The sequence below is a fragment of the Meriones unguiculatus genome, chromosome 2, assembly GCF_030254825.1.
Source record: "Meriones unguiculatus strain TT.TT164.6M chromosome 2, Bangor_MerUng_6.1, whole genome shotgun sequence".
NCBI classification, from domain to species: domain Eukaryota; kingdom Metazoa; phylum Chordata; class Mammalia; order Rodentia; family Muridae; genus Meriones; species Meriones unguiculatus.
Genome location: NC_083350.1, coordinates 139,500,373 through 139,527,749, shown reverse-complemented (window position 1 = coordinate 139,527,749; position 27,377 = coordinate 139,500,373). Strand labels below are relative to the sequence as shown.

General features: G+C 39.7%; 1 protein-coding gene across 5 annotated transcripts in view; it reads left to right on the top strand.

Moving 5' to 3' along the window:
- The window catches only part of LOC110558588 (EGF-like and EMI domain-containing protein 1), a 684,695-nt gene that overhangs the window by 652,328 nt on the left and 4,990 nt on the right, over nucleotides 1–27,377 (top strand). For 4 of the 5 annotated variants that reach the window (XM_060378189.1, XM_060378188.1, XM_060378187.1 and 1 more), the window contains 7 exons: nucleotides 6,452–6,583; nucleotides 9,460–9,588; nucleotides 12,204–12,329; nucleotides 15,815–15,943; nucleotides 17,839–17,967; nucleotides 21,691–21,819; nucleotides 23,114–23,242. In XM_060378189.1, the coding sequence (XP_060234172.1) occupies nucleotides 6,452–6,583; nucleotides 9,460–9,588; nucleotides 12,204–12,329; nucleotides 15,815–15,943; nucleotides 17,839–17,967; nucleotides 21,691–21,819; nucleotides 23,114–23,242 (903 nt within the window). Of the gene's footprint in view, nucleotides 1–6,451; nucleotides 6,584–9,459; nucleotides 9,589–12,203; nucleotides 12,330–15,814; nucleotides 17,230–17,838; nucleotides 17,968–21,690; nucleotides 21,820–23,113; nucleotides 23,243–27,377 lie in introns of those variants that run through there. The other variant, XR_009590052.1, reaches the window with a different exon arrangement.

Sequence of the window (27,377 nt, the reverse complement as noted above, 5' to 3'; positions counted from 1 at the left end):
TTAACAGAAAGCAGCCCAACTGTTCTGAGATCTGAGTCAGATCTATTCCCAATATTTCATGACATAGGAGATCTCTGAGCCTTTGTGATCCTATGACAGAGTCCAGAAGGCCCCAGCCCAAATTAAGCCACAGAAACTCTTGGCTCACTCTCTACTCTCTCCTTTAATGGACTGTGAGAACTAAGAACATTGTTTTAAGAAACAATCAGATCAGTAGCTGACATCATAGTTCTTCCTGAAAGAGAGGAAAGAGATGTGGAACACAGATAAGAACCACCCCTGACAAGTCCCTACATGCTCAAGGACCGCTGCTGATTCCAGGCAGCAGCACCAAGGCTACCCTTGGCTCTTGAACTTTAAGAGGGACCCAGTTGTTCGGATGTCCTGACTCCCATATATTTATTCTCTGAATGAGGCAAAAAGGTCTGGGTGAGATCATGCATCAACCTATGAAAAATGAACAATTAAAACAATGAAGTTGTCAGTTCTTTTACCAGATTGCAAATCAATAACCTCCCTGTCAGGCTGGCTGCTCCGCTGCACCATTAGTTTAATACAAAGACATTCCGAGGAACTGCAGGTGACAGCTGATCCATCATCTGGTGAGTCTGGGCTTCTGATAGAGACCTGAGCTAAAGATGCTGCCATAAAGCACAGAGGTCAGTCTCGATCTGTGGAAACCGGTGATTAAGGCAAAATCTGAATTTTTAAAAACTGACATGGTGGAGGATACTTCTTCCTATTATCCAAAGCATCATTTTCCCACCCCAACCCCTCTGTGTGTCTCTGTGGGTGGGTGTGTCTGTGTATATGCATATGATTATTTAGCTTGTTGTTGACACTGAGATACAATGCATGGTCAAGAAATGTGTGACAGTCACAGTGAAGGGTACAAAAGATCTTGCGGGTAACGAAGGTCTTCCAGAAGAAGCTACTGTATGTCCTGCTTTATGCTGAACACGATGAGTTAGCAAATGCAAAGCCAACACGTTGCATTCTCTTACATGTGTTGTTTCTGTGTGCCATCTTAGAAAATGTTTGCCAATCTAAATAAAATAACTGAGTAAGGACAAATTCTTTAAAGTTGATGTCTCTCTTGACATTCAATTTTAAGAGAAGATTATAAAATTACCTCTCAGAAGCCATCTTAGACAAGGGGGTTCTGTCATGTTAGGAGCATATGGCAACAGTAAGAAGCAGTAATCAGTACAGCCCAGCTAGGGCAGGAAATCATGGACTTACTAAAATTGTCCCTCTATTTGGTTTTGTTCCAATTTGAGTCTTATCAAAGTTGACCTCTTGATTTTTAATGAAAATCTGGAATACTGCCAAGATCAGCACAAGAGAAAACCAGTACTTCTTCTTTACAATAGTTTGGGCATTTGCTTTACTCAGATTATAGCTTCACAGTCAAAATATTTTGTTATCTCTAACTCAAAAAGCCATTGTCCATTAATTTTTTAAAAACTGCTTCCACTGGTCAATTCAAAGAACAAAATGTCGCTACCATCATTAGGGAAGCCACACAATAGAAGTTTTGTAGTTATTATGTCACCCAGAATGATGTCAACTGAAAGAGGAATCAGCTCCATTGGTTTAAATGTTACTGACCAGTAGATCCAGGGACCCTTGTGGCTGATAAAACATGAAAAAGAATGTTTTAGTAGAGATGTTTTAGGCTGATAGCCACAGTTATGCCATTTGTCATCATGGTGCCTTCAAAGTTTAGGAATGTTGAACCGTGCTTAATTTCTGCGAAACCCTGAGAGAGTAAAGGGGTTGCACAGAGATTATCCTGAGTATAGTGGATAAGCTGGATTCTCCTGGTTTCAGTGCTCATTTAACACATTGTCCATTCACATGAGTTACTGTGTGCATAGTAGTTTTAAATGGTTTTAAAGGAGACCGTATGGAACACCAGGATGAGAAAGCAGCTCATGATCTAAAAATTCCCTTGGGACCCTGTCAGTCTTTTATCTGAGTTTCTGTCCTCAGAGTCCTTCTCTCACAACTTTTCTCCTTGCTCTCCCTTTAACTATCTGCTGGAATCCCAAGACGCTTTCCAGTGTCCTCTGTCTGGGTCCTGACCTTCTTTGAACAATCCCAAATCATTCTCAATGTGACATAAATGATCTTCTGTATCCATTTACTAAATAAAATTGTCTTTAAATTATTAGCCATACCTTTTCCATGTATTTTGACATCATATAGTTAAATTTGATACAGGAATTCATTTTTTAAAGTAGGTTTTATATTAAGCTGTTGTTAGGAACTTGACCCTACATAATAGCATGACTGCTAAGGAGTTAATTTCAATGTTACCTGCAACATTAAAGAGTTGCAGAGATTCTAATAATGATCCCTCAAAGACACTCGTGTCCTAATTGTTGAAACCTGTGACTATGTGAACTCATACGAAGAAAGAAATTTGTATATGTCATTAAGTTGAGCATCCAAAGTTTTGGATTATCTGAATGGACTTAACAAAACAATAAAAATTATAATGAGATCAAAGACTCAAGAAGCTAAGCTGTTGGGTGGGAATGGAGACATAAGCCACGAGCCATGGGTTGAAAGTGGCTTCTAGAAACTATGAGGCAGTGAAACCCATCTCTCTTTTGCTTCAAGGAAGAACTTGGCCTTGAAAACATTTTGACTTTTGCCTTCTAGCGCTCACAATGATGTGATGGTAAATCTATGTTACTTTGAGTCAAAGATTTATAAATGCAACTTCATGCCTCTTAAGAATCCTCTCAGGCACTCACACACTCTTATGGAAAACTATCCTCCGTGCTTTTCTCAGTCCTCCTTCTCTTGATCTGCTCACCCTGCCCCTAATGTCTTAGCAACTCAGTTGCATAGTGCTCTCTTCCAAAAGAACCTCTGTAGCTATACACTCCCATTCCACACCTGCCAATTTTGACACGGCCCTGGTGCTACTCCCCTTGTCACACCTGTGCCTTCACAACAGCCGAACTTTGGTGTTTGTTTGGATGGTTGTGTCATCATGTTTATCTGCTCACGACTGTTGGCTTGATGACTATGAGTCTGATCTTGCCCATTCTTGTGAACCCCGGTACCTACTGGAATTCATAGGAAGCTTCTTGGTAGGTTGAGAATCTTTAGAATTCTGCAGGTCATGAGGGGTAAAATATGTACACGTGGTCTTTAAATATTAGATAATTTTCCCCAGTAGCTATGATAAATTTTTCTACATAATTTGCACGTACATAACAGTTTAAATTAAATTGATTTGAAATTTAAGTATTTTAATAAGTATTTTTTATTCTTGAGAATTATATATATAATACACACACACACACACACACACACACACACACACACACGCACACATATACATCCAAACTGTCATTTACTCCATTGATTTATCACCACATCTCCCCAATTAGTCCCTCTCCCAAGTTTATTATTTATTCTATTATTCTTTTTCTTCTCTACCTCCTCCTACTTCCTTCTCCCTCTTGATAAGCCAATTAATCTTACTGGTACATGCACCAGGAGGGGGGTAGGGATATACCATCCTCAGAAAGTATTAGAGTCCCCCTCCCGGCAGCTGTCACCTGCTAATATCTCTTCGAGCTGGTATGCAGTCTGTAGAGCATCTCCCCTGCCCATATAAATTCTAGCTGGCTTGATTCTGCATGTCTGGAGCAGCCGCCTACAGCTGCTGTGAGTGCAGTAGTGCGATAGTCAGGCTGTCCAGAAATCCACATTTCACAGCACTCTTCCCTCTCCTCTGACTCTTACATTCATTCTGTCTTCTCTCCCTACAAGGTTCCTGGAAGGGGTGGTTAGGGTGAATGGTGGCTGATCATTTGCTCTTTTCTTCCAGCACTTTGGCCATTTGTGTATATCTGCATTGACTGTTTGCAGAAAGAAAAAAACAATTTCTGACCAAAATTGAGAGCAGTCAAGGTCAGTGGGTATAAACATAAATATTTAGGAGGCAATTCGACATTATGACCATTTTGCAAAATAACAATACTAAGTTCTTCCTTAACCCACAACCTCCACAGCCAAACACTTTTAACCAAGATTTTCGTATGAGTTGTGAAATTTCCTCCATGCAGTATGCCGTAAATATATTAGAAAACAGGACAGAAGCCTACTACAGAGGGCTTCTGAAAGACTATAATGATTGAGGTATTGAAACAGAGGCTGAGACTCTTAGCCAAATTTTGAGCACAGTGCATGGAATTTTATGGAAGAAGGGGAGATAGAAAGACCTGGAGGGGACAGGACCTCCAAAAGGAGACCAACAGAGCCAAAAAACCTGGGCCCAGTAGGCCCTGCAGAGACTGATACCCCAACCAAAGAACATGCATGGAGAGGACCTAAAACCCTGCGCAGATGTGGCCCATAGACTCAGTCACCAAGATGGTTCTCTAGTAAGGGGAGCAGGAGCTTTCTCTGGCATGAACTCAGCAGCAGGCTCTCTGATCACCTCCCCCTGCAGGGTGCAGCCTTGCCAGGCCACAGAGAAAGACAATGTAGCCAGTCCCAATGCGACCTGATAGGCTAGGGTCAGATAGAAAGGGAGGAGGACCTCCCCTATCAGTGGACTAGGGGTGGGACATAGGGGGAGAAGACGGAGGGTGGGATTGGGAGGAGACAAGGGAGAGGGCCACGGCTGGGATACAAAGTGGATAAATTGTAAGACATAAGAAATTAAGAGAAACTGAACTGAAACTCTTAGATCATATACATAATCAACTCAAAATGGATTAAAGATATATATATATATATATATATATATCTCAGAAAAAAATAGTTTCTATATCCAATGTGTCACTCTTGCACTGTTGAGCATATCTGGCCTGGCAAACCAGTATTGTAAAATGCAGGCTCCAAAACTGAGTATCAAGAGAAAGGGAATGAATTTGGGGGATGCCTTACAAAAATCTCTGTTACTTAGTCTTTTGCTTTCCTTCTTATAATAATCTGTGGCATAGAGTCTATGGATCTTTCTATAGGAAGGGAATCTGGTTTTAGAACTTTATGTATAGGTAGTGTTTCAAGGCCACGGATAGTGCAGTGACAGTGGTCTGTTCCCTTGGTCCAGACACTCACATAGCCTCCCCAGACTGCACATTTACCAGGCACTTTCACACAGCATAACTTTTTGATGGCTCATTCAGATCACACCAGCTCAAATTTCTCTGTGCCATTAGGTTCCACACCTCAAAATGGAAAGTAGGCAAATAAGTTGAGCTACTCTAATTTATTACCCAGATCCTATTATGCAGAGAATCACCCCTTACAGCCCTGACTGTGGTTAAGCACAGTGTGCTGTGGGCATGTTTTCTATGGAAAGACCAAACTTTATCATCATGTACCTGTCACAAGAAACACAGATTTCAAAAGCTGGGAAGGGTGTGTAATCAATTCAACTTTGACTGTAAAACTTTTGTAAGACTCTAACGAAGACAAAGTATTTCGTTAGTTGATTGTCAGCCTTCTGCGCAGAAACCTCCCCTTAAGGAGTTCATATCATGTCACTGTGGGGTGGAAAGAATATCCTCACTTTGCTGACTGTGTGATGGAAAATGCAGGAAGGTCACCTACATCCACCCCCAGCAGTGGTTGGCTCCTCTCCTTAGACATTAATCAAATAAGTCGATACACTTTCCTGACAGTAGAGCCAAATATGTCTTGTTGAGTACCTGGCAGATTCAGGATGAATGCTCCATGAACAGAACAGTTATTTGAGCAATCAGTATTTCTAAATCAAAGAGCATCTGTGCCCCCAGCAGAGTATGTTCAAAGCTGATGTAGGCACTGCTAGACTATTTTCAGTGTATGGGACCTAACGGCCGACTTGCGTGCTTTTCTACCACTGAACTTTTTGAATTGCCATGTGTCTAGAACCGTGAAACCCAAACTGTCTATTTGATTCCATGTTCTGTGCTGAAAAATATCCATATTCCTTTTTCCTTTTTGTTTTTAAATGCCTTGATGTGATTTAAATTTTGGATGGGGGGATTTCACTGCTGAGACTACGTAAAGAGCAGAACATGGATGAGTGGCTGACAAGCGACACAAATACAGTACCTGCTAATGTGCAGAAAGAAACCACCTTGAGACTTTAAAACAGCTACCCCAGAAATAATATCTTTATCCAGAGACGAGGTCCCACATGAATTATACTATTATTTTAGCTGATTTTCCCTGACATCACGCTATGATTTTTTTTTCCATGACAAGAAAATTGCAGCCAACCCGTGACAGTCAATCACAAATTGAGCGAACAAAACAAAATCAAACAGTGAAGTAATCCCCAAGCAAATTTAATGAAAGCTAAATCCCGAAGGGCCGTGCACTTCTGTAGGCAATGGTCTTATTTAATAAGCTTCCCTTGCTTTCAGGTGTAGGGCCATATTTACACAGACAAATTCAATTCATTTGGGTTTACATTTCCCCTTTTCCTAAGTCTGCCCACCAGGCACGTATGGGAAAGACTGTAACCAGGTATGTCAGTGTTCAGCAAAGAACGGAGACTGCCATCCAGTCACTGGAAGATGTACCTGCCTGCCTGGCTACCATGGAAACCACTGTCAACTTCGTAAGTATGGTCTTTACAGAACTATGATTTACTGAGGAGATACCAAGACTGGTCTATTGTTCAGAATCAAGGGTGAAAGTGAATGTAAGTTTCAACTTCATAACAAATTTTGGAGTTTATTTTTTTTTTCACTTGAATAGTGAAAAGTAACATCTAGTCTTTCTCTGACTCTCATCACTGCCACCACCCTTTCTCCGGTTTTCTTTTGTTTTTCTGTTTGAAAATTTCCTCGAACTCTTCACAAATATCCAATATGAAAAGAGACAAAAGAAAAATATGTGCTTATCATTGTACATTGTATGACAACAGAGAACAAATGACAACATATTTAAGTGATTCAAATATAAGTTTATCCCATACCTGTTTTGAAACAAACAAATTAAATGCATTGTTATTCTGTAATGGAAACAATGACTTGCTTAAGTGACAAAAATTCCAGTTACTCCCGGTCTTGTAATAAAGCAGCAGAGTCCCTGGACCCAGAGCCTTATATTGATCTGCTGGAACATTTTAACATTGAAAATGGTTTATAGAAGAAAGAGCACACTAAAAACGTCCCAAGGAGCATGTGAAAATGTTCAATCAACTATTTAATTTTTAAGCTTGTAATTACTTATAATGTACATTTTATAGGTGTAATAATAAAATGATTTGGCCTCCGTTTCACTTGTTTCCCCAAGATGGCTATGGCAATTTCTTCCACAAGTCAATCCAGTCATTTCCCCTAAATATGTGTTTTCCTGATCACAGTAATTTTCTAAAAACCATAGACAATGTATTCTAAATTTTATTAATATGTTTTAAACATTGTCAACAAACCCACAATTAAACATATATGAAAATTGTTTCCGTTAACATTTTTAAGATCTATATATACTACACTGATTCCAATTGAAAAAAAGAATAATTAAAATACAAAGTTTTTAAAATATAAACTTTTCTTTCTCTTAGTTTGTGGTTATGGTCATATTCAAGCCCCTGGTCCTTGAATAGGCACTGTCACACACCTCAGAAGAATGTCATTTCTGGTCTCAAAGATGTTTCATTTTAAGAAAATTATATCAGGTTACAAATAACTTGGTTGTATTTTCATTTCTGAAGGCGAGCTACCTTGGGTTAAGGGAGGCAGCCTCACCTTGTAAAAACGAAGCTGGCTGGGCCGGGAGCAGCTCCCTGGCTGTCAGGTTGGCTTAGCTCCAAGTAACACGTGGTTGGCTATGGCTGCAAGGGTTCCTTGGCAGCATCCACTGTAATTACAAGACTACGAAGAAAGACTCAAGAAAATAACCATAAAAGGTGTAGCTGGCTCCAAAGCAAAACTTCAGCAGCCAAGAACAACTGGGCTTTCATGTTCTCGAGTTCAGAGTGGAGAATCAAACTTTTCTTTCAGCAGAGGTCAGAGGAAGCAGACAAACTCACACTGAGCATCTCACTGCTTTTTTTTTTTTTTTTTTTTCATAACTAAGAGGTGAGGAAGCCCAGCCTGAGCCTGTGGGTCTCACATAGGAAAAGAGCAGTAAGTGCCAGAGGATGTGAATTCGGGATCCTGTGGATTTCATGACCAACATGAGGTCCTACACTATTGTAGACCTTGGAAACCTTACACTTCTCTGACTTGCAGGGCTTGCCATTTAGAATCCCCTCATTTGAGTTCTCAGTAACCAGTCAGTTTTGTGAAAGGTCCTTCGTGCTTTGACATGTGGTAAGAATAGTTTTGCCAGGTCAGGAGAATATGGACACGTTCATAGAAGCTTGTCGTTGATGACAAGCACTCACCGTGAGATTTTAGCTTCCCCCTTTTCAGAATAAAGCTAAATGCCTTGCTCATATGCTTGTAACCTTTTCAAATACTGGGCAAATGGACTGGGGACAACAGATTAATTCTATTCATTTGCTTGGGAACCATGTGCCTCAAGATACAGCAGCAGCCTTGTTTGTCTAAGTGAAATGCCATTCATATGAGCACAGTGTGTAGTAGCAGAGGAGACTGCCACAGAGCCTTCAATATTTAAACAAGGCAAAATGGTAAATCCCAAGTCAAGTGGGTGTTTTTTATGTTTGTTTGTTTGTTTTTTGATTGGAGTCAAAGAGAAAGAGAAGGTTTTCTGGGGATAGGGAAAATGGTCATTTTTGTAATAGAAAATAATCCCAAATCCCTTGCTGGGGAGATAATATTTTCAGGAAGGATAATAAGCAAAGGCCAGCCATGATCAAAATAGAACATTAGGAAATTGGAGTGGAGGGGGAATGGCTTTATGGCATCCTAGAAAAATCCTTATGTCCAGGGTATGCTTTTCCTTGTTAAATTTAGTGAACCCCTGATATGTGGCCATGATTCAAGAAGTCTATCTTGCATATATCACAGAAATGAATGAGAAAATGGTATTGTCCACAAACCAACTAATTAACTCTTGGGAAAAAAAATTGCCACAACTTCTGTAGACCACACACCATACTCGGCATGTAACTTTAATGTCAGGAACCCATAGATTTGTGTGTACATTGTCTTTTTATAGATGACATTCTTTAGCAGTTTAGGCTCATCAGATATAGTGTACTGATTTAAGAAGGATAATTAAGATGAAGGTTAAAAATAATGTGTTTGTTTTTTCTATTCATGACAAAGAAAGAATTAGTGGTGAGTTTAGTGAGTGCAAACCCATGGGTAAGATGGCTGCAGTGGCGTATGTCCAGGGTGAACATGGCTGTCCTATAGCTTCATCTCTAGGGAAGAGTCTCTTAAAAGTTGTATTTATAATTATTGAAGTCATATGATGAATAATTGAAATATTGAGTTAAGATGGGGATGGGCATGAGTTTGAAAAACAGAATGCTTCCCGTTAAGCAACACTTGAAAATTTGCTCTCCTATAACAGGGTGCCCAAAAGACACTTATGGTCCAAATTGCCAAGAAACGTGTAAGTGTCTGAATGGAGGTCAATGTGACAACACACTTGGCAGCTGTACCTGCCCTCCTGGCTTCACTGGGGCAGACTGCAGTCAACGTAAGTTACTCTGACCTATTATTGTAGGCAGACTCTCCTGCAGAAATTAGGCTGGCCTTGAGCTGTGTCAATCCTATTGCTTCAGCCTATGCTTATGGAGAAGACAGGCTAACCATTCCAGTGTCCAGTGTATGTAGCAAAGTGCTAAAACTGGGGTTTTAAGGGCTGCACCTAAAAGAGTGAATGGTAGTGTAATGTTTTACTTGAATATTTATTACAGTGACAGTAATTAGATTAATACAGGCTAATCTAAATCCTAGGTTGAAGACTAGCAGCATCAGATATGGTCTGAGAGTGGAAGCCATCAAAACTAGCAAAAGAAGACTTTCTGCCATGAACTCTTGTACCCAGAAATACTGGACTCAAGTTAGAACTGGAAAAATATGTTAGGCAAGGCCAGCATAAAGATTTTTGTGTTCATACTGTCAACCTTTCCTGAAGTCCCAAATTTTTATCTATCTTTGGCAATTTTATGGCCAGTAATAACAAGGGAAATACTTCCATAAGCCCAAATACCTTAACTGCACATTGTAAAAATTATTAACATCAAGTATAAGAGACAGAAAGTTGAAGATACCTTTAAAATATGCATGTGTGGACACTATAAATTTGCATTTCATATGTCATCATACCTGCCATTTCTAAATAACTGGGGAGTTTCTACTTTCACCAAATAACTAGATAAATTTGTACCCGCTGATATCTCTGGCCCACGTAGCAATGCTTATGTAGTCATATGAAACCCTAGTGTCTGAACTCAGGACCACTAGTGACCTTTTCAGAATATAGAAGAGACAATGAATAGAACATACTGAGAAAGGAGTAGGTCGGAAGCTGGGCTCACAATATCTGGTGTCTTAGGCAAAGGACTTGAGATTGGATTCGTTGAGGTCATTCGTTTAGGCCATACTCTCTCCAGCGATTGTTAACTTCACAACTAAAAGAGAGAGCACCATTAGTACAGTTTTAAATCAAAAGCAGATGAACTGCAGAATCTCTAACTCTCATTCATTTGTGCACGTGCGTGGGCACTTGCAAATACACGTTACAAATACACACACATATGCATACAGACATGCACATACACAGATACATACACATACACACATACCCTACACATACACATGCACAGGAAGATACACACACGAAAGCATTCACGTATAAACACCTACATATGCATACATGCAAATACACATGCACACAAGTATACACATGTGTATATGCACTCAAATACATGTCTACGCACATACACATATGCATACACAACACAAACACATTCACACAGATACACATGCACACATTCATATGCACAAACACATACAGGTCAAACATACAGACACAAATACACACACACATACATCTATACATGCATATACACTTAACTTTCACACAGATACATATGTATATTTATGCATACACATATATGCACATGCCTACACACATACACACACATGCACATACCCTTCATTTAAGGTCTTGCTGGAAGAGGAACAGCGAAGTTTGTGTTGATTCAGGCCATTAAGCTGATGTGTGCAGAAGATACGCTCCTTGCTGTGTTTTCCAGTTGCCTCCTGTGACTTACATAAGGATAAGTTCTCTGTTAATTGACCTGTGACCGCACCCCGCTATACTGATCATAAAACTTAAGAACACGAAGTCTCATATCCAGAGAGCTGACGACGGACACTTACCGGATAGTGCCTGTGTCCCAAACTGCCAAGTGATCTCTGAGTGAAAGCCATCCCATGAACACTTCCTGAGGAAGGTTCTGGCTGGCTCCTGTGATGTTTGTTCTTCAAAGAGAGTCAGTTGGAGAAATGTCCCCCGTGTAAGGCATGTTCAAAAGCTGTTGCCTCTGAACATTGGGAGCACGTTGTATAAAGAAAGCTGTGATCTTGCAGGAGCAAGTTTCTTTGCCTTGACAGATTGGGAGGTTAGAGCCAAGTGTGTAGCCTGTCTCTGCCAAGGCCAAGGGCCTCTTGTGCTTACCTTCCCTTGTTTTCACGTAACCATCCCAGCTGGCTCTCACAGATGTGTTGTCTCTCTTCCAGCCATCATCTTATTTCATCTGTGGACAAAGCAAAACAGACCAGTAAATACAAAGACAGAGATAAACATTAGAAAATGTTAGCATTATGGATCTTATGTTAAGGTTAGGAGTACAAATAAGGTTCCAGAAAGGACTTTAAGAGGAAACATACTCAATATTTTTACAAAATTTATAAGTCCTGCAAGTACAGCTACACACACACACACACACACACACGCACACACACACTCAGAGCATGTGGTACAGCAAAGTAAGACTGGAAGTCGTTGCTTCTAATCTCTAAACAAAATCTCCCAGATGTTAGTTCTGAAACCAGATAAGATGATTTATATTCCTTGTTCCAGCTGAAACCGCTCTAGGAAGGCAACAGCTTGGGACTTCCCACTTTGGTGTTTGCTTATTTCGAAGTGACCTTTTAGGTTGAAAATCAAACTGTAGGAAAGTCAGCAAGATACAGTATTAGGAGAGAGAGCCATGCATTGGCAAGTGTCTAAAAGTCTTGAGTGACAGATGTTCAATAAGAAAAAATAAGCTTTGCATGTCTTTAATTTGTGCTTTTGTGCAGCTTGCCCTGGAGGTCGTTATGGGATGGATTGTGTCCAACAGTGTTCCTGTGGCTCAGGGAAGTGTGACCCAGTGACAGGAAAGTGTCATTGTCCACCTGGCCTGATGGGAACAAGGTGTCAGCAAGGTAACAAAGGGTGCTAAAGGCAGGCTGTGGGAGCACCCTTAAATTCGCCTTAACTATCTAAGCAACAGAGAGACTGAACTATGACCACAAGCTGGGTGCTAGGACGGTGTCATGATTTGCCATGCTTCCTTCGAAATGAGGCTTTAATGAAATGGCAATATATTTGCTTGTTGCACTATTGAGGCAATAGCCTCTTACAAGGCAACAGAAATTGGATATAAAAATGAAAACGATTTATGTAATGCTCTTGGCTAGAGGGATATGATATGATATGATGATATGATATGATATAATATGATATACACTTAGTTTGAGCCCTTGAACCAATGTAGAGTAATTAAGCAAGGTGACACACGCCTGTAATCTCCATAATCTCAGTTCTGTGTGTACATCAAGACAAAGGGATCCCCACAGCTTGCTGGCCAGTCACTCTACCCTAATCTCAACCTACAGGCCCAAAGGAAAGCTTAAGAGACAAGAAGGATGGTTCCTGAAAGGCAGTACCTGGGGTTGACCTCTGCTCTCCGCACACATTGAAGTATGCAAGAACCAGCACATTCATGTATACAATACAGGCACACACACAGACATACACCTGTACACACACATACATACTCATACATACAGTCTACAACTGTAACTGTTATCTGCCAAACAAACTTAGAAATCTTCCTTCATCTGACCACCGGTGACTGCTCTTTTAGGAAATGCCTCCACCCGATTCAACCTCTTGTTCATTCTCCCCTTAGCTGAAACTTTATGCAAACTGGGTGAGTGGTTTTTCTTTGTGTTTGGGTGAGTGGTTTTACTTTGTGTATTTGTTTTTTCTCCTTTTAAATCCATCAATTTTTTTCTGCTAGCTGAAATTAAAAAACAAACAACAAACAAAAGATATTCCAGTACCTTTCCTGGTATTGAACTTGAAAGAAGGCTTGGTTAGAGGGTAGGTGTTTCAAATTTGAGTCTTGATTTCTTGCCTTATTCGTTGTCTGAGAATGCATCAGGCTTTAGTCTGCAAGCTTCATTTTTTTTCCAAGAGAAAATTAAGAACACTGTTACCCACATCACAGGAGTGTTTGGGGGCATTAAATGAGATAATCCATGTGTGAAATATCATTATGTAAAAACTCTATAAACTACAGGTTATAAATGTTAGGCCCTTGGCCAAATCTAGCCACAAATGTGTTTTAATTGGCTGTAGAATGTGCCTTCCATGCTGTTATAAAATAATTTTAATTAGTTGCCAACTCTCAAAGATTGGAGAATTTTGTGTAATATATGGATGTTGAGTTTTCCTTACGAAGCTGTATTAGATGGTAGTATAGGGCTATATTTATTTTATGGCAAATCCAACTAAATATGAGGATTATCCTCATGTTAAAGGGGTTCTAATCTCACCTCGATCTTGCCTCCTATCAGCCCATGATTTTTCCCTGCCATGGATGGGAAGGTCCTTATAACTGTTTCTCTTCACTTATCGGTGTCTTAATTGCTTTTGGCAGCAGTGAAGCATCAGAATATTAAGGAAATAACTGCTCCTGTTTTCCTCACTATCAATTTCTGAGACTTTATATAAATTACTCCCTATTATTAGTTGCCTTTTCTATTGCTATGAGAGAAAATTATGACAAAAGTAACTTAAAGGAGAAAGTTTATTTTGGCTCACCGTTCTCGGATACAGTCCTACCTGGAGGGAAAAGCCATGCTGACAGGTGCTTCAGGCAACTGGTCACATTGTATCTGTAGTCAAGAAGCTGAGAACAGTGAACTTACTGCTCAGCTTGTTTCCTTGCTTTCAGTGCGGTCCAGAATCCACACCAAGAGAATGGTGTCACCCTAATCAATGAACCTAATCAAGATAATCCCTCACATTCTGGGGCTAACCTAAATTAAATAATTCCTCACTGGTGTGCCTAAAAGCTTGCCTTCTGGGTGATTCCAGAACCATCCCATTTCCCAACCCGAATTACTGCTGACTGTTCCACTAGGTGCTAGTTTCCTGAGCACTCAGAACCAGCCTGGTAAATATTTCTGGGGTGAATGTGAGGTGAGTGAGCCTAGGGGAGTGCCATATTTATAACTTAGCACACACACCTAGGTAGGTGATTGTCATTATTATTATCATTACCGGTATTACTATTATTTTATTACAGTTTACATACTTTGTATCCTGGCTGTAGCCCCCACCCACCTTTCCTCTTAACTCCCCTAATCCACTGATAGGGGAGATCCTCCTTCCCTACTATCTGACCCTAGCCTATCAGGTCTCATCAGGACTGTCTGGATCCTCTTTCTCTGTAGCCTAGTAAGGCCACCTTGCCTGGGGGAGGTGATCAAAGAGCAGATAACTGAGTTCATGCCAGAGACTGGCCCTGCTCCACTTGCTAGGGAACCCCCCCCTCCCATGGAGACTGAGTTGCCCATGGGTGACCCCTGAGCAGGGGGTCTAGGTCCTCTCCTTGCATGGTCCTTGGTTGATTCATTGGTCTCTGCAGTGCAGGTCCGCCTGGGCCTAGATTTTATTTTTATTTTTTAATTTTTATTTTTGGCCTCTGTTGTTCTCCTTGTGGAGCTCCTATGACCTCCAGGTCTTTCTCCTATGACCTCCAGGTCCCGCTTCTATTCCCTGTACCCTGGCTATGAGTCTCAGCATTTGCTTTGATACCCTGCTTGATAGAGTCTTTAAGAGGCCCTCTGTGGTTGGCTGTGGTCCTCTTTACTGTTTTGTCCCACTTCTGATGTCAACATTCTTAGTCAATGAAAATGACTGTGAGATACCATCTTACACCCATCAGAATGGTTAAGATCAAAAACTCAAGTGACAACACATGCTGGAGAGGTTGTGGAGAAAGGGGAACCCACCTCCATTGCTGGTGGAAACTTGTACAACCACTTTGGAAATGAATATAGCACTTTCTCAGAAAATCAGGAATAGTGCTACCACAAGATCCAGCTATACCACTCCTGGGTAGATATCCAAAAGATGCTCAACTATGCAACACAGACATTTGCTCAACTATGTTCATAACAGCTTTATTCGTAATAGCCAGAATCAGAAATCAACCTAGATATCCCTCAACTGAGGAATGGATACAGAAATTATGGTACATTTAGACAATGGAATAATATTCAGCAATTAAAAACAAGGAAATCAAGAAATTTGCAGGCAAATGGACGGAATTAGAAAAGATCATCCTGACTAAGGTAAACCAGAAGCAGAAAGACACATATGGCATAAACTCACTTATAAGTGGATATTAGCCACATAATATAGGACAAACATACTAAAATCTACAGCCCTAAAGAAGTTAAACAACAAGGAAGACCCTAGGGAAGATGCTTAATCCTTATTCAGTGGGTAGTTGTCTTAATCTGAAGATTTTCTAGTGCTTTTGCTGACATCATATGGAAACTATCTCAAAGAAAAAAAATCTTGACTCCTGACATATTCATTTAACATAACGTTTAAAAATGTTTTCCCTTAGGTTGTCCCCAGACAAGATATGGCACCAATTGTGAACTCAAGTGTGCATGTAAAAATGGTGGACTTTGCAGTCCTGTGGATGGAAGCTGCAGCTGTGGCCTTGGATGGACTGGGGGCTACTGTGAGGAAGGCAAGCTGACACTTCCTTCTTATCCTCATAAAGTTACACTTCAGAGCTCACTGTTATGGGGTGATGGGTAGAAGAAGCTATTTCCAAATATCCTATTTATAATGACAATCACATTTCCAACTATTTCCCAATATCCTATTTATAATGACAATCACATTTCTAATAAAAGTATGCAAATATTGATCATTACCCAGTTTCTGAAATATCACAGAAAAACTCTGAAGCCTCTTAAATTTAAATGGTATTGATGAGAACAAATTCTCCCGAGAACTCGATTCTATTTTTTTACCCTAAAGCCCAAAGCCATTGCACACATCAAATCAGACGAGCCTCAAAATTCTAAGCAGGGGGCTGAAGAAGCCTGTACCCATGGAGAACTTAGCAAGTGGTGTTTGGGAGAGTGCTAATGGCTCAGGCCTTTAATCTCAGCACTATGGAGACTGAAGAGGAGCTGCGATTCAAGTCTAGCCTTGGCTGCATAGTAAAACATGAAATATGAAATGGCTATGCTGCTTATTCTTTATTTTATGGGTTTTTGTTATTATTTATTTGTTCTTCCATATGCACGTGATAATCAATTTTCTGGGGAAAACATGTTTCATATTCTTGTTGTTTCATTGCACTTTGTGTTTACTTCAGGAAGAATTGCATTCTTAGGTTAACTCGTTGTGTTTGGGAACAGACACAGTCCATCTTTTGTACCACATTTTACTCCTTATCAACTAAGATGCTGGCTTCAACATTCATTGTAAGATATTCAATTTGCAATATCATTTTATATTTAAGTGCATTTACTACAAGGCCTTTTCCTCAGCTAGGCTATTAACAATATGAGTTTTCTCTTTAGTCTGATAGTATATGTGTGGTAATATTAATAAATTTCTAATACTTAGTGCTCTTACATTCCAACGTAAATACTATGTGACCATAATTAACTATTTCATAAAGTGCTATTGAATTCTCTATAGTTACATACTCTATGATTTTGGCATTGATAAGACTTGCAAGGGGGAAATGGAGCTGTTTTTATGCAACCTTTTTCAGTTTTTAAAAATAACATTTCATGCACTCAATAAAAAGTATTCGCAATTTTCTTTCCTTTTTTTTTAATGTTCTAGAATACTCTAAGTCTCTGTGGTGACCTGGAAAGTGAAAGTTTGTAGATTCCCTGTAAACCTTTAAAAAGCACATTCTTTTTCTTTCTTTTTTATTCTTATTCAAAAGCAAGAACTGTTTTCTATCACTTGTTTTACTAGGTTTTTCTGCCTCAAATTAGGATGGCTTTGGTAAGTTGTTCTCTGTAGCATTTTCCTTTTTTTTCCTTTTCTTTTCTTTTCTTTTCTTTTCTTTCTTTTCATTTTTTGAATTTTACTTATATCACAATTTTCATATTTGCAAATTGGATGCTCATTTTTTTCACCTTTTAAAAGAGTTTCATTTTGTGTCTGTATGTGCGTAGGGATGTTTTACCGGCATGCATGTTTGTATACTGGAGGGTAGAAGATGGAGCTGGACCCCCCCCAACAACTGGAGCTGCAGATGGTTATGAGCTGCAGTGTAGGTGCTGGGATCTGAACCTAAGTCCTCTGCAGCAGCAGCCAGTGTTGTTAACCACGGAGGCACCTCTCCAGACCCTTCCTTCACACATAAAAAAGTGTTATGTGTTTGTGTTTTCTTCATTTCCCTGTTACTGGGCTGGAACCCCAGCCCCATACACAGGCCAAAAATATCCTCCATATCACCAGCCTGTGAGTTCTCCATTTTAATTGGGTTATAGAGTGGTTTATCTGTACTCATTTCTTCACTAGTGGACATTTCTTTCCTGTCTTTGAACTTATTAATTTTTAATTGTTTTTTTTTGACAAATCCTGATATTTTGGTGTTTTCTTCCTCAGCATGTTCTCCTGGTAATTATGGCCCAAACTGCACATTCAGTTGCAATTGTCAGAACAGTGGCATTTGCAACAGGTTTTCTGGAGGCTGTGAGTGTCCCAACGGGTACTATGGACAAAGCTGTGAACACGGTAAATAGTGGAAGCTACTGTGCATACTATGTGAGGAGGTTCTAAGGTTCAAAAGTGATTTTCAATCAGAGTATAATTACACAGACTTTTAGTGTATGCTAAATGTAGGTGGAGCAATTTTCACAGATCAAATAGTATCCAAGTGGGTTCCCTAGTATGGGGAACAGGGACTGCCTCACATGAACTCAGTGGCTGGCTCTTTGATCACTTCCCCCTAAGGGTGGAGCAGCCTTGCTAGGCCACAGAGGAGGACAATGCAGCCAGTCCTGGTGAGACCTGATAGGCTAGAGTCAGAGGGAGGGGGAGGAGGACCTCCCCTCTCAGTGGATTTGGAGAGAAGCATGGAAGGAGAAGAGGGAGAGAAGGTAGGATTGGGAGGGAATGAGGGAGAGGGCTACAGCTGGGATACAAAGTGAATAAACTGTAATTAATATAAAAATAAAAATTTAATTAAAAAAACATTAGATTTTAACAATTGCCATGACGAAAAAAAACCTTTAGACTTTAAAGTTCTGTAGGCTTTCTATCAACTGGTTCAACAATCCCATTATAACTTGAAGGTACCCTCAGCAGAGGGATGCTCTTGAACTACCTGTGAGTCTGTCTAAGCATGGCTGCTCTTCTCCCAGCTGCCTCTGGACAATAATAGATGAAGTTGCTGTGTATAGTCTGCGTTAGCTATGACTTGACTCTGAAGATCTGCTTTCACCTTCTCTTTCCAAATGGGTTCTCGTGTTGCCGTATATGGGCACCCAATATTTTCAGCTAAAATCAGAAACCAAGAAACATAGACAGTGAGTTGGCCTCTGAGAGTCCTAAAGGACGGTATCATTCAGAGATTAGCATGTGGGACTACCGACTCCAGAATGTGTCCCAGACAGCCTACCTCTGCCAGCTTTACCATTTGCATAGTGGCATTAGTAAAGGTTGTCATAGGGACTAAATAAGAGAACACGTGAAAGCACTGAGCATGGAGTGAACCATGGAAGCTTGGTGGGTATCAGGTACTTAAAATGCAAAAGCTTTTCTCCCAAGTGTCTGAAATGACATTAACCATTTTCCTACTCTTTCAACCTTACGAATAGGATTGGGCATCAACAAACACTGGGGATTGAAACTCTTGGAACTAGTCTGATGTTCTAGGGCTGAGAATATAAAATTAGACATTTTGTGAGTTTTTGTTTGTTTCCTTTGTTTTGTTTTCAAAATTGAAATAAGAGGTGAAGGGGAGGGAAAAAAAAAACATTGCTTCAGAACCAATTACTTTTACATTACAAGCCTATCAAGGAATGTTCTAGAAAAGAAATATCACCAAGATGAAATAGCTGATAAGGGTAGGTATGTTGGTGTTTATCAGGAGAAATGCATTGGTGTTGGTATAAGGGAGAGTGTTAAGTCTTAGTCACTTTCCCATTGCTTGGCTAACGTACTCTCATGAAAGCGACCTGAGGAAGGCTTGTTTTGGCTGACAGATGAAGTTGCATTCATCATTATAGGGACAGCCTGTCAGGTGGTAGGAACTGTCCAGAGGCAGAACAAGAACAGGAACTGGGACCAGGCTGTAAGTCCTCAAGGCCTTGTCTCCAGGGATGTAGTTTCTCTAGCGAGGTTCTACCTCCTACAAGTACTGCTATGGCCCTGAATAGTGCCACAAGCTGAAAGCAAGTGTTTGGATGAGCTGATGGGGAACAATTTGTACTCAGACAACACCTAGGATTTGAGCAATAACTGGACTAGGATGACAATGGAAATGCACTAACAGAACAACACACTGGGATAACAGTCCACTGTAATGGTGACTGAAATACTAAAGATGGAGAAATAAAAGATGCATCTAAATTTCTTAACTGAGGAACTTGGAAAAAGTAAGATGATTTAGTGAAATGGAAATACCTAGTGAAATGGAAAATACAACTATTATTCCTTAGTGTGAGTGTGTGTGCACACTTTCACATGTATTTTATAATTAAAGAAAGGAAGACAAGAAAATCTGACCCTTCCCAATATTCTCTCTCTAACATGCAAAAGAAAAAAGGAAGAAACTTTACCACATTTCCTTTTACTTAACAGTAACAATGAGATCGGTAAAGGGGGCATTTACATTATTTAATTACTTCTGTATTTTCTGGTTTTCCTCTGCCCCACTAACTTTTCTAAATTATTCTGAGTAACTCCATGAACATTGTAAAAATATCATCTACGTTAAGAAAATTCACCCCTACATGCCTAGAAAGGAGGTAGGAAAGAGGGATGAGGAAAACATAAATAATTGTCAGGTGAGTGAATTTTATATAATAGACAAGGTGTGACCACATGGCAGAGAAAACTCAAGGAAGGAAATGGAAGTCCTTTATCCTCAGTTAAGTATAGCTCCTGATACTCGGATGTGAGCATAGCTAAACCAAGACAAATTTGCTCTACAAAGAAATGCATTGGATTGGCATTCACAACTGAAGGAGGTAAAACAAGTATTCCCTTAGACATTCAGCCACAAAAATATTGATCTTTTCCAAACCTGGAGGTAAGACAGGACTTACTAAAATAATTCTGTTTTCTAGTTGAGAGGATATCCAAAGAAATACTTCAAAGATAAAATCCCACTGACTGTAAAGCTTAACTTATTCAGAAAATGCCAACCTACTGTTTATACAATATATTTTCTGTCCTTTTCATTCTCTTTGTCCTTCTTTTTTCACCCTTCCCCCCATCCCATTTCCTTCATGCACAGCCCCTGTAAGCTCACCCTGAGGACTTCTAATACAAAGGCCACATGATTTATTTTTCATACATAATGTTTTATTTATTTAAGAAATTTAATGTAGGATTAGTATCACTATATTTTCCCAGAAACAGAAGTTTTTTAATTTTTTTCTTCACAATTTATTCATTATATATCCCGATTAAAGCCCCCTCCCTCAACTCCCCCCAGTTCCACCCTCTCTCCCTCTTCCCCCCATCCCCTTCACCTAAAAGGAAAGGGGAATCTCTCCACTATTGCCATCTGCCCATAGCTTGTTAAGTCTCGTCGGGACTGCCTGGATCCTCTTCCTCCATGGCCTGGTAAGGCTGCATCATCAGGCAGAAACAGAAGTTTAAAGATTGCTATTTTAGTGTTAGTTTTTAGATGTCTTAATTTCTTTTCTTTTTGTGTGATGATGTAATTGAGAGGAGAAAGTGCTTTTCTTGGCTTGTAGTCCCACGGAGATGCTGTCTATCCCGGCAGGGGCTTGGGCTTAGGCAATCAAAGAGCTGGAGGCTGGCTGGTCATGTTGTCTCTTCCCTCAGGAAGCAGTGCGAGCAGGAAGTGCAACCAGGTTATAAAACCTCTAGCCCCAGTCTTCCTCTAGTAGGTTCCACCTCCTGAAAATTCCTCAGATTTTTCAAACAGGCCAGATGCTTGAGCCCAAGTATTCAAAAATGTGAGCCTGTGGGGACATTTCACCTCTAAACTACAATAGGAGGACTGTGGTGCCATCTTGGCCAACTACAGGACATGAAAGCAAAATGACCTTTTGAGGATAGTTCAGATCTTCTCATGGGCATTACTAGTTTTAGACAAAAACATCAACTCATTTGTTTTATGATTAATCTTTTGGTTGCTTCCCCATGCATCAAGTCTAGCTCTTAGGCTTGATAAAAACATGAACTGGAATATATCCTTTCATTTTTCTTTTCATTTCATTTTTAAGTTAAAGATAACACTCTGACACTTCTATTTTCTAGAATGTCCTCCTGGATTTCATGGCTCTAATTGTGTTCACACCTGTAACTGCCAGAATGGAGCCAGTTGTGATATAGCAAGTGGACAGTGTGTTTGCCCAGCAGGTTTCCATGGCAACCTTTGTGAACAAGGTATAGCCACAGCATTTTAAAGCACATGTCTGTTAGAATTCTCTGTGAGCATAAGGCCTTCTGATCTATTTGTAAACGTGAAAAAAAAAAAAAAACCGTAAGTCGAAATGTGTCACTTGGGCTCTCAATTTGTATATTACACTAGAAAGAATGTATTCAAGAACCATTATAATCTGATTCTTTGTGGTTCACACTAGTTGGTCAAAAAATATTATTCTCTCGTGAAATTGTTTAATACCTCAAAATGAAAGCTATAAGCCAGTATAGGCAAGGATTATACCTCTGGGTAAGAGTAAATGCTTCATGAAATGCTAGTACAAGAATGTGACATAAGCGCCTAGCTTTATAGTGTTGAAACAGATCAGAGGAGTTTATGTAAATATTTAAAGACAGGAATTGAACAATTGGACATTTATCATTTGAGTAACCACAGCTATGAATGTGTATGAAACATGAAAGTGAAAGTAAGGGTTAATCGTTTTGAAATAAAATATCACAGTCTTATTAAAAGATTGAGCCAATTAAAATGCTGCCAGGCACCTGGGAGCATCACTGTGGTCACAAGTACAGACTTCTGTGTAGCATTATTACATCCATAATGATGATGACAACAATGAAGTTGCAAAGATAGTGGTAATTTGATTCTATATGATGAATCAAAATTCTTCTACATGAACTTTTCAGATAGTCTATATGTATTTTAAGACATCACCACATTTTTACATATTTTATCTTTTGTCTACCTCTTATTCATTTATTACTTGGTGGTTCAATAAGATAGAAACTATCTGCCTATTTCTTTGTTAAATTCCAGAAATACAGGAAGACATAGCACATTTACTATTCTAGAGAGATGAACAATACATTACATCTCAATATAATACTAACAGTTTCACAAATGGTCTGAGTCTTTAAGATTTTTCAAAAGAGCTTACTAACATTCTAAGAAATTTTAAACCACTGTCAAAGTAATTAAGTTTTGAGAACTGGACTGGTTGTCCAGTCACTCAGACAGTGGATGTTACCTCTGAGAATTCCCAATATGTCCTCTCCTCCTCATTTGATCACCTTTGCAATTTTTAGTTGAATCTTGAAAATATCTATTTAATATGAATTAACATATCCCCTCAGATTTTCATGAACAAAACTATTGATCTTTAACAAACCTGAATGTAAGACACAGTGTCCTGGACTTACTAAGATAATTTTATTTTCTACATAGGAGATACAAAGAAATCTTGTATTCACGATAATGCGAGGGGTTAATATTTCAGCATTTCTCTATCCTCTGTAGAATGTCCACCTGGAATGTTTGGGGACAATTGCCATCAACATTGTGACTGCGAAGGAGAAAATTTTTGTCACTCAATCACAGGAAAATGCTTCTGCCCCCCGGGGAGGACAGGAGCCAGATGTGAAACAGGTATGACCAGAATCAAGTGACACAGAGTTCTATAGACACCTCAATGCTGGAAATAACACTCTATAAAGAAAATTGCCCAGAAATACTTCCTACTGTCTTTAGTTTGAAGAATCGTGATTTGTAGCTGTTACGTCATAGGCACCCCATCTCAATAGTTTGGATAACAGACTTCCTCAAAGAGACACAATGAGCAAGAAGGTAATTCCAAAAAACCCAAAAGAATGAAAATAGACTATGTCTTCATCCTGGCAGTATCCTTGGGATCCAAGACCTCAGATGGTCTTTGGAGATTAATTGTTATGCTTTGTTTTCTTTCCAACTCACAGACAGGATGACCTGGAATATAAAGTTATGATAATTTAGCAACTTTCCAAGTAGATAGGAGAGTGGATTGAGGCAGGTAGAGACTAATCACTCACAGTGTGATTTGAGAGGCACTTGCTAGATCAAAAACTTTTATACAATTCATCTTGGACCCAAGACACTGAGCCAGCCGCAGATAAGACCCCCACGTAGAATATTTGATCTGGGAAATTACTTCTCTTATCTTCAGAAGAGTGGGGTTAAGGTTACATATCATGAAGATCCCTTTCTCCACAGTCATCTATGAGCTCGTGGCCTCAGCAGTGGCAAGAAATCTACGTTAGCCTTGCAGGCTTCAAAAAATTTTTATGCACCCAGCATCACTTCATATCCCAGCTCTCTTCAGAGCAATATCAGTAACAGCTGCTTTCCTGGAATGCAAGGCAGAATTCTGAAAGCTTAACCTTCATTTAATTCATACTGCAAGCCCTACAGGTTGTCTATGTTCCTAGTCCTGTTTAATAAAGTAGGACACTGAGGACCTGAATTAGTAGACAATACAATATATATATGTAGATAAAACAATATATATAATTACACACTTATATATCACCTATATATTCGTTTTAAACCATTTATATATATATATGCATGTATATATTATATATAATATATATATTATTGCATCTTTGGGGACATCTTTGAAGGAGCTGACCCCTGTCATATCTAAAATTCTTCTGTCTGGACAAATACCTATACTGCATATGTCATCCATGGAACGGTCACTACATGGTGCCTATAGCATTCTTGGCTCTGCCTGCATACCAAGGAAAATCACTAATGTTCTTCAAGGGCACCTGATGTGCTATGCATAAGAGTCCTTACTGCTGTCACCCTTCTCAGAAAGGTGAAACCAATACAGAGTGATGATGCTCAATTATTTATCCATGTTACATAGCAAGTCAATGGCATATTGGGGATTTTTAAGCAGACAGTCTGAGTTCCGAGACAGTTTCTCATGTTCCACGCGAGCACCTTCTTTTTGTGGTCTTTTAATAGTGCATCCTTCTTGATGAAAACCTTTGACAAACTGATTTTGCTTGTCTGTTTGCATTACACAACACGGGAGTTATGAATTCCATGTCACTGGCTAATTTGACTTAAGATCTACCTTTCCCAACTCACACGACATGTTTCAAATCCTCTATTCTCAGTGATAGTTATTGGCTGCCATATTGGACAGAATGACAGAAAAACGTCTGTTACTGCAGGAGTTTCTAATAAATTGGCACTTGCAATGGTTTAAAACTAACTCCTAGGACCAGAAAGATGGTTTAACAGGTAAAACACTTGTAGTGCCAGCTTGACAACCTAAGACCTATTCCTGGATTCAGCTAAGAAGACAGATATCGAGTGTGTATCTGTAATCACAACACTCCTGGGAAACAGCAGTAGAAAGAGGAAATTCACTCCAAAGCTTGCGGGCCAGCTAACATGATCTATTAGGCGGCACAAACAACAAGAGAGACCCTGCTTAGAAAGAAGTGTGAAGGCAAGGACAAATTCTTTAAACTTATCCTGTGACCTTCACACATGCTGTAGGCCACACGCGTGGTCACACTCACACATATATACATGTAGCAAATGATAACAATATCAGGACATAAAAGCATGATGGCGTAGAGGGGAAAGGCGATTGCTGTCAGTCCTCACAGCCTGGGTTTGCTTCCTAGTCCTCCACAGTGGTAGGGGACTCTGCTAAGTTGTTACTCTGACCTTAAGTCATTTGTCTCCCATCCCCCAAACACACGTCGGTGCATACACAGGGATGGGGGAGTATAGATAAACTAAAAATTAATTTAAAAAAATGAAACTATAAAATAATGCTAAGTGCTAAACCATGGGAGCTTGTGAGGGTGGGGACTCATGGTCTGAACTCACACTGCTTTCTGTGACCTAAGCGCTGTATCACAGAGCCTCTTGCTTTGTATGAGGAAATGACAACAAGACAGGGCTCAGATGTGGCATTGCATCTGTTCTCCCCAGGAACGTTGAGAGTCCTTCTCATCAGACTCTCAGGGCACTGAACCTGTACAGATGTACTACAAGGTCTTTTATTTGCACTTTTATTTTCAATTAGTTACAGTTCATCTGCAATATTAACCATGAGCAGCTGTGTCTACGCAGGCGCCATGAAGATAAAAGGCCTCATTTTAACTTAACTCTGGTAAAGGACCTATTAAACAGCCATAATATTAATTCATAAAAGAATGTAACGACTTTTTATTGGATCATTCACCCCTCCCCTTGGTAAATTAACATTTGCAGACATTCAAACAGATGTCTTAAATACACATAGTTATTAACATGAAAATGTGGTATTTTTATAAATTAAAATCAGATTCTCCGCTGCTCTGGAGAGATCCTAACTAATAACTTTTTTGAAAAAAAACAAAAAAAGTGGTCTTACCACCAAACTACATAATCTTGCAAAACCCTGGGCAGAGCTAGTATGTTGGGCTCACTTTGAAATGATAGTTTTTGTTGTTTTTTTTTAAACTTTCCACAGAACATAAAATTTAGAGAACAAACTTATCTTTTTCTCTTTAATACATTTATTTATTGTTTGTGTATGCATACATGAGCATAGACAATGATACAGAGGGCATGCATATTGAGTCCAAAGGACAGCTTTCAGGAGTCCTGGAGTTTGAACTGAGGTAATCAGACTTGACAGCAGGAACCTTTAAGACCTGAGCCATCTCATTGACTCAAAGACATCGCAAGCAGCATTTATGCTGCTGGCCCAGTGTCCTCCTGAATGAATCCTTCACTGTTTTGTTTAATGCTGAGCCGTCATGAAAATAGTTAATGGAAGCAGTAGTTTATATTTCTACTTCATAATCAAAATCTAATAGAGCAAGACAAGAAATCCGTAGTGCATTTTAATTTGCCTTCACAATACAAGTAAAACAACAACAAAATAAACAGTAGTAAAAAGACCCATGCAGAACTTCTGAAGGGCCCAAGATACGGCTCAAGGAGTAAGCAAGTATGCTTGCACAAGCCTGAGGACCTGAGCTGGAGCCCCAGAACCTATACACAGTGGAAAAGTGACCACAGTCACCATCTATGGGCTCACTATGTCACAAGGATGACCACATTTACACACATATAATTCATGCACATGCACACACACACAATAATGAATAAAATAAAAACATATAAGGGACCCATCATTAACCTATTATGGGAGATATTAGAGCAATAAAGACATATTAAAGAAAAATGTCCCCTCGGGCTCAAAATTCCCTCTAGTACTACATCTTCGTGTTTATGTTGTTATTTCTGTGATTTTTCACTTTCTAGCCATCAGCTCCTTACTTAAGCTTTCTGAACATGCCTGAAGTTTTTGCTTCCATATAGCTAGCCAAGTCTTAGGTGAGCATCCAGAAACCCAGCTCTGTCACTCTGCAGGAGTATGACAGTTAGAAGCAGTCATGGACCACAGCAAATTCAGTCATTTCTCTCCAGAGTGGGAGAGCTTCCCCCACTGCCTTGCCCACCTTACAGGTATTTGCTGAAAGCAAATGAGGTAATGTGTTAACAGCCCACTTTAAAAAATTATTTCTTCTATATTTTGGGATTGTAATGTAATTACATCATTTCCCCCTTCACCTTCCTCCCTGGAACCCTTCCCACGTGCCTTGCCTTGCTCTCTGTCAAGTTCCCACATTTTCCTCCACAGACGGGGGGGGGGGGGACAGGGGGCTGCCGCAATAACAAAATTAGCTTCCCTAGGCCTTGAAGTCTTGTAAGTTGTGCTCTGTCA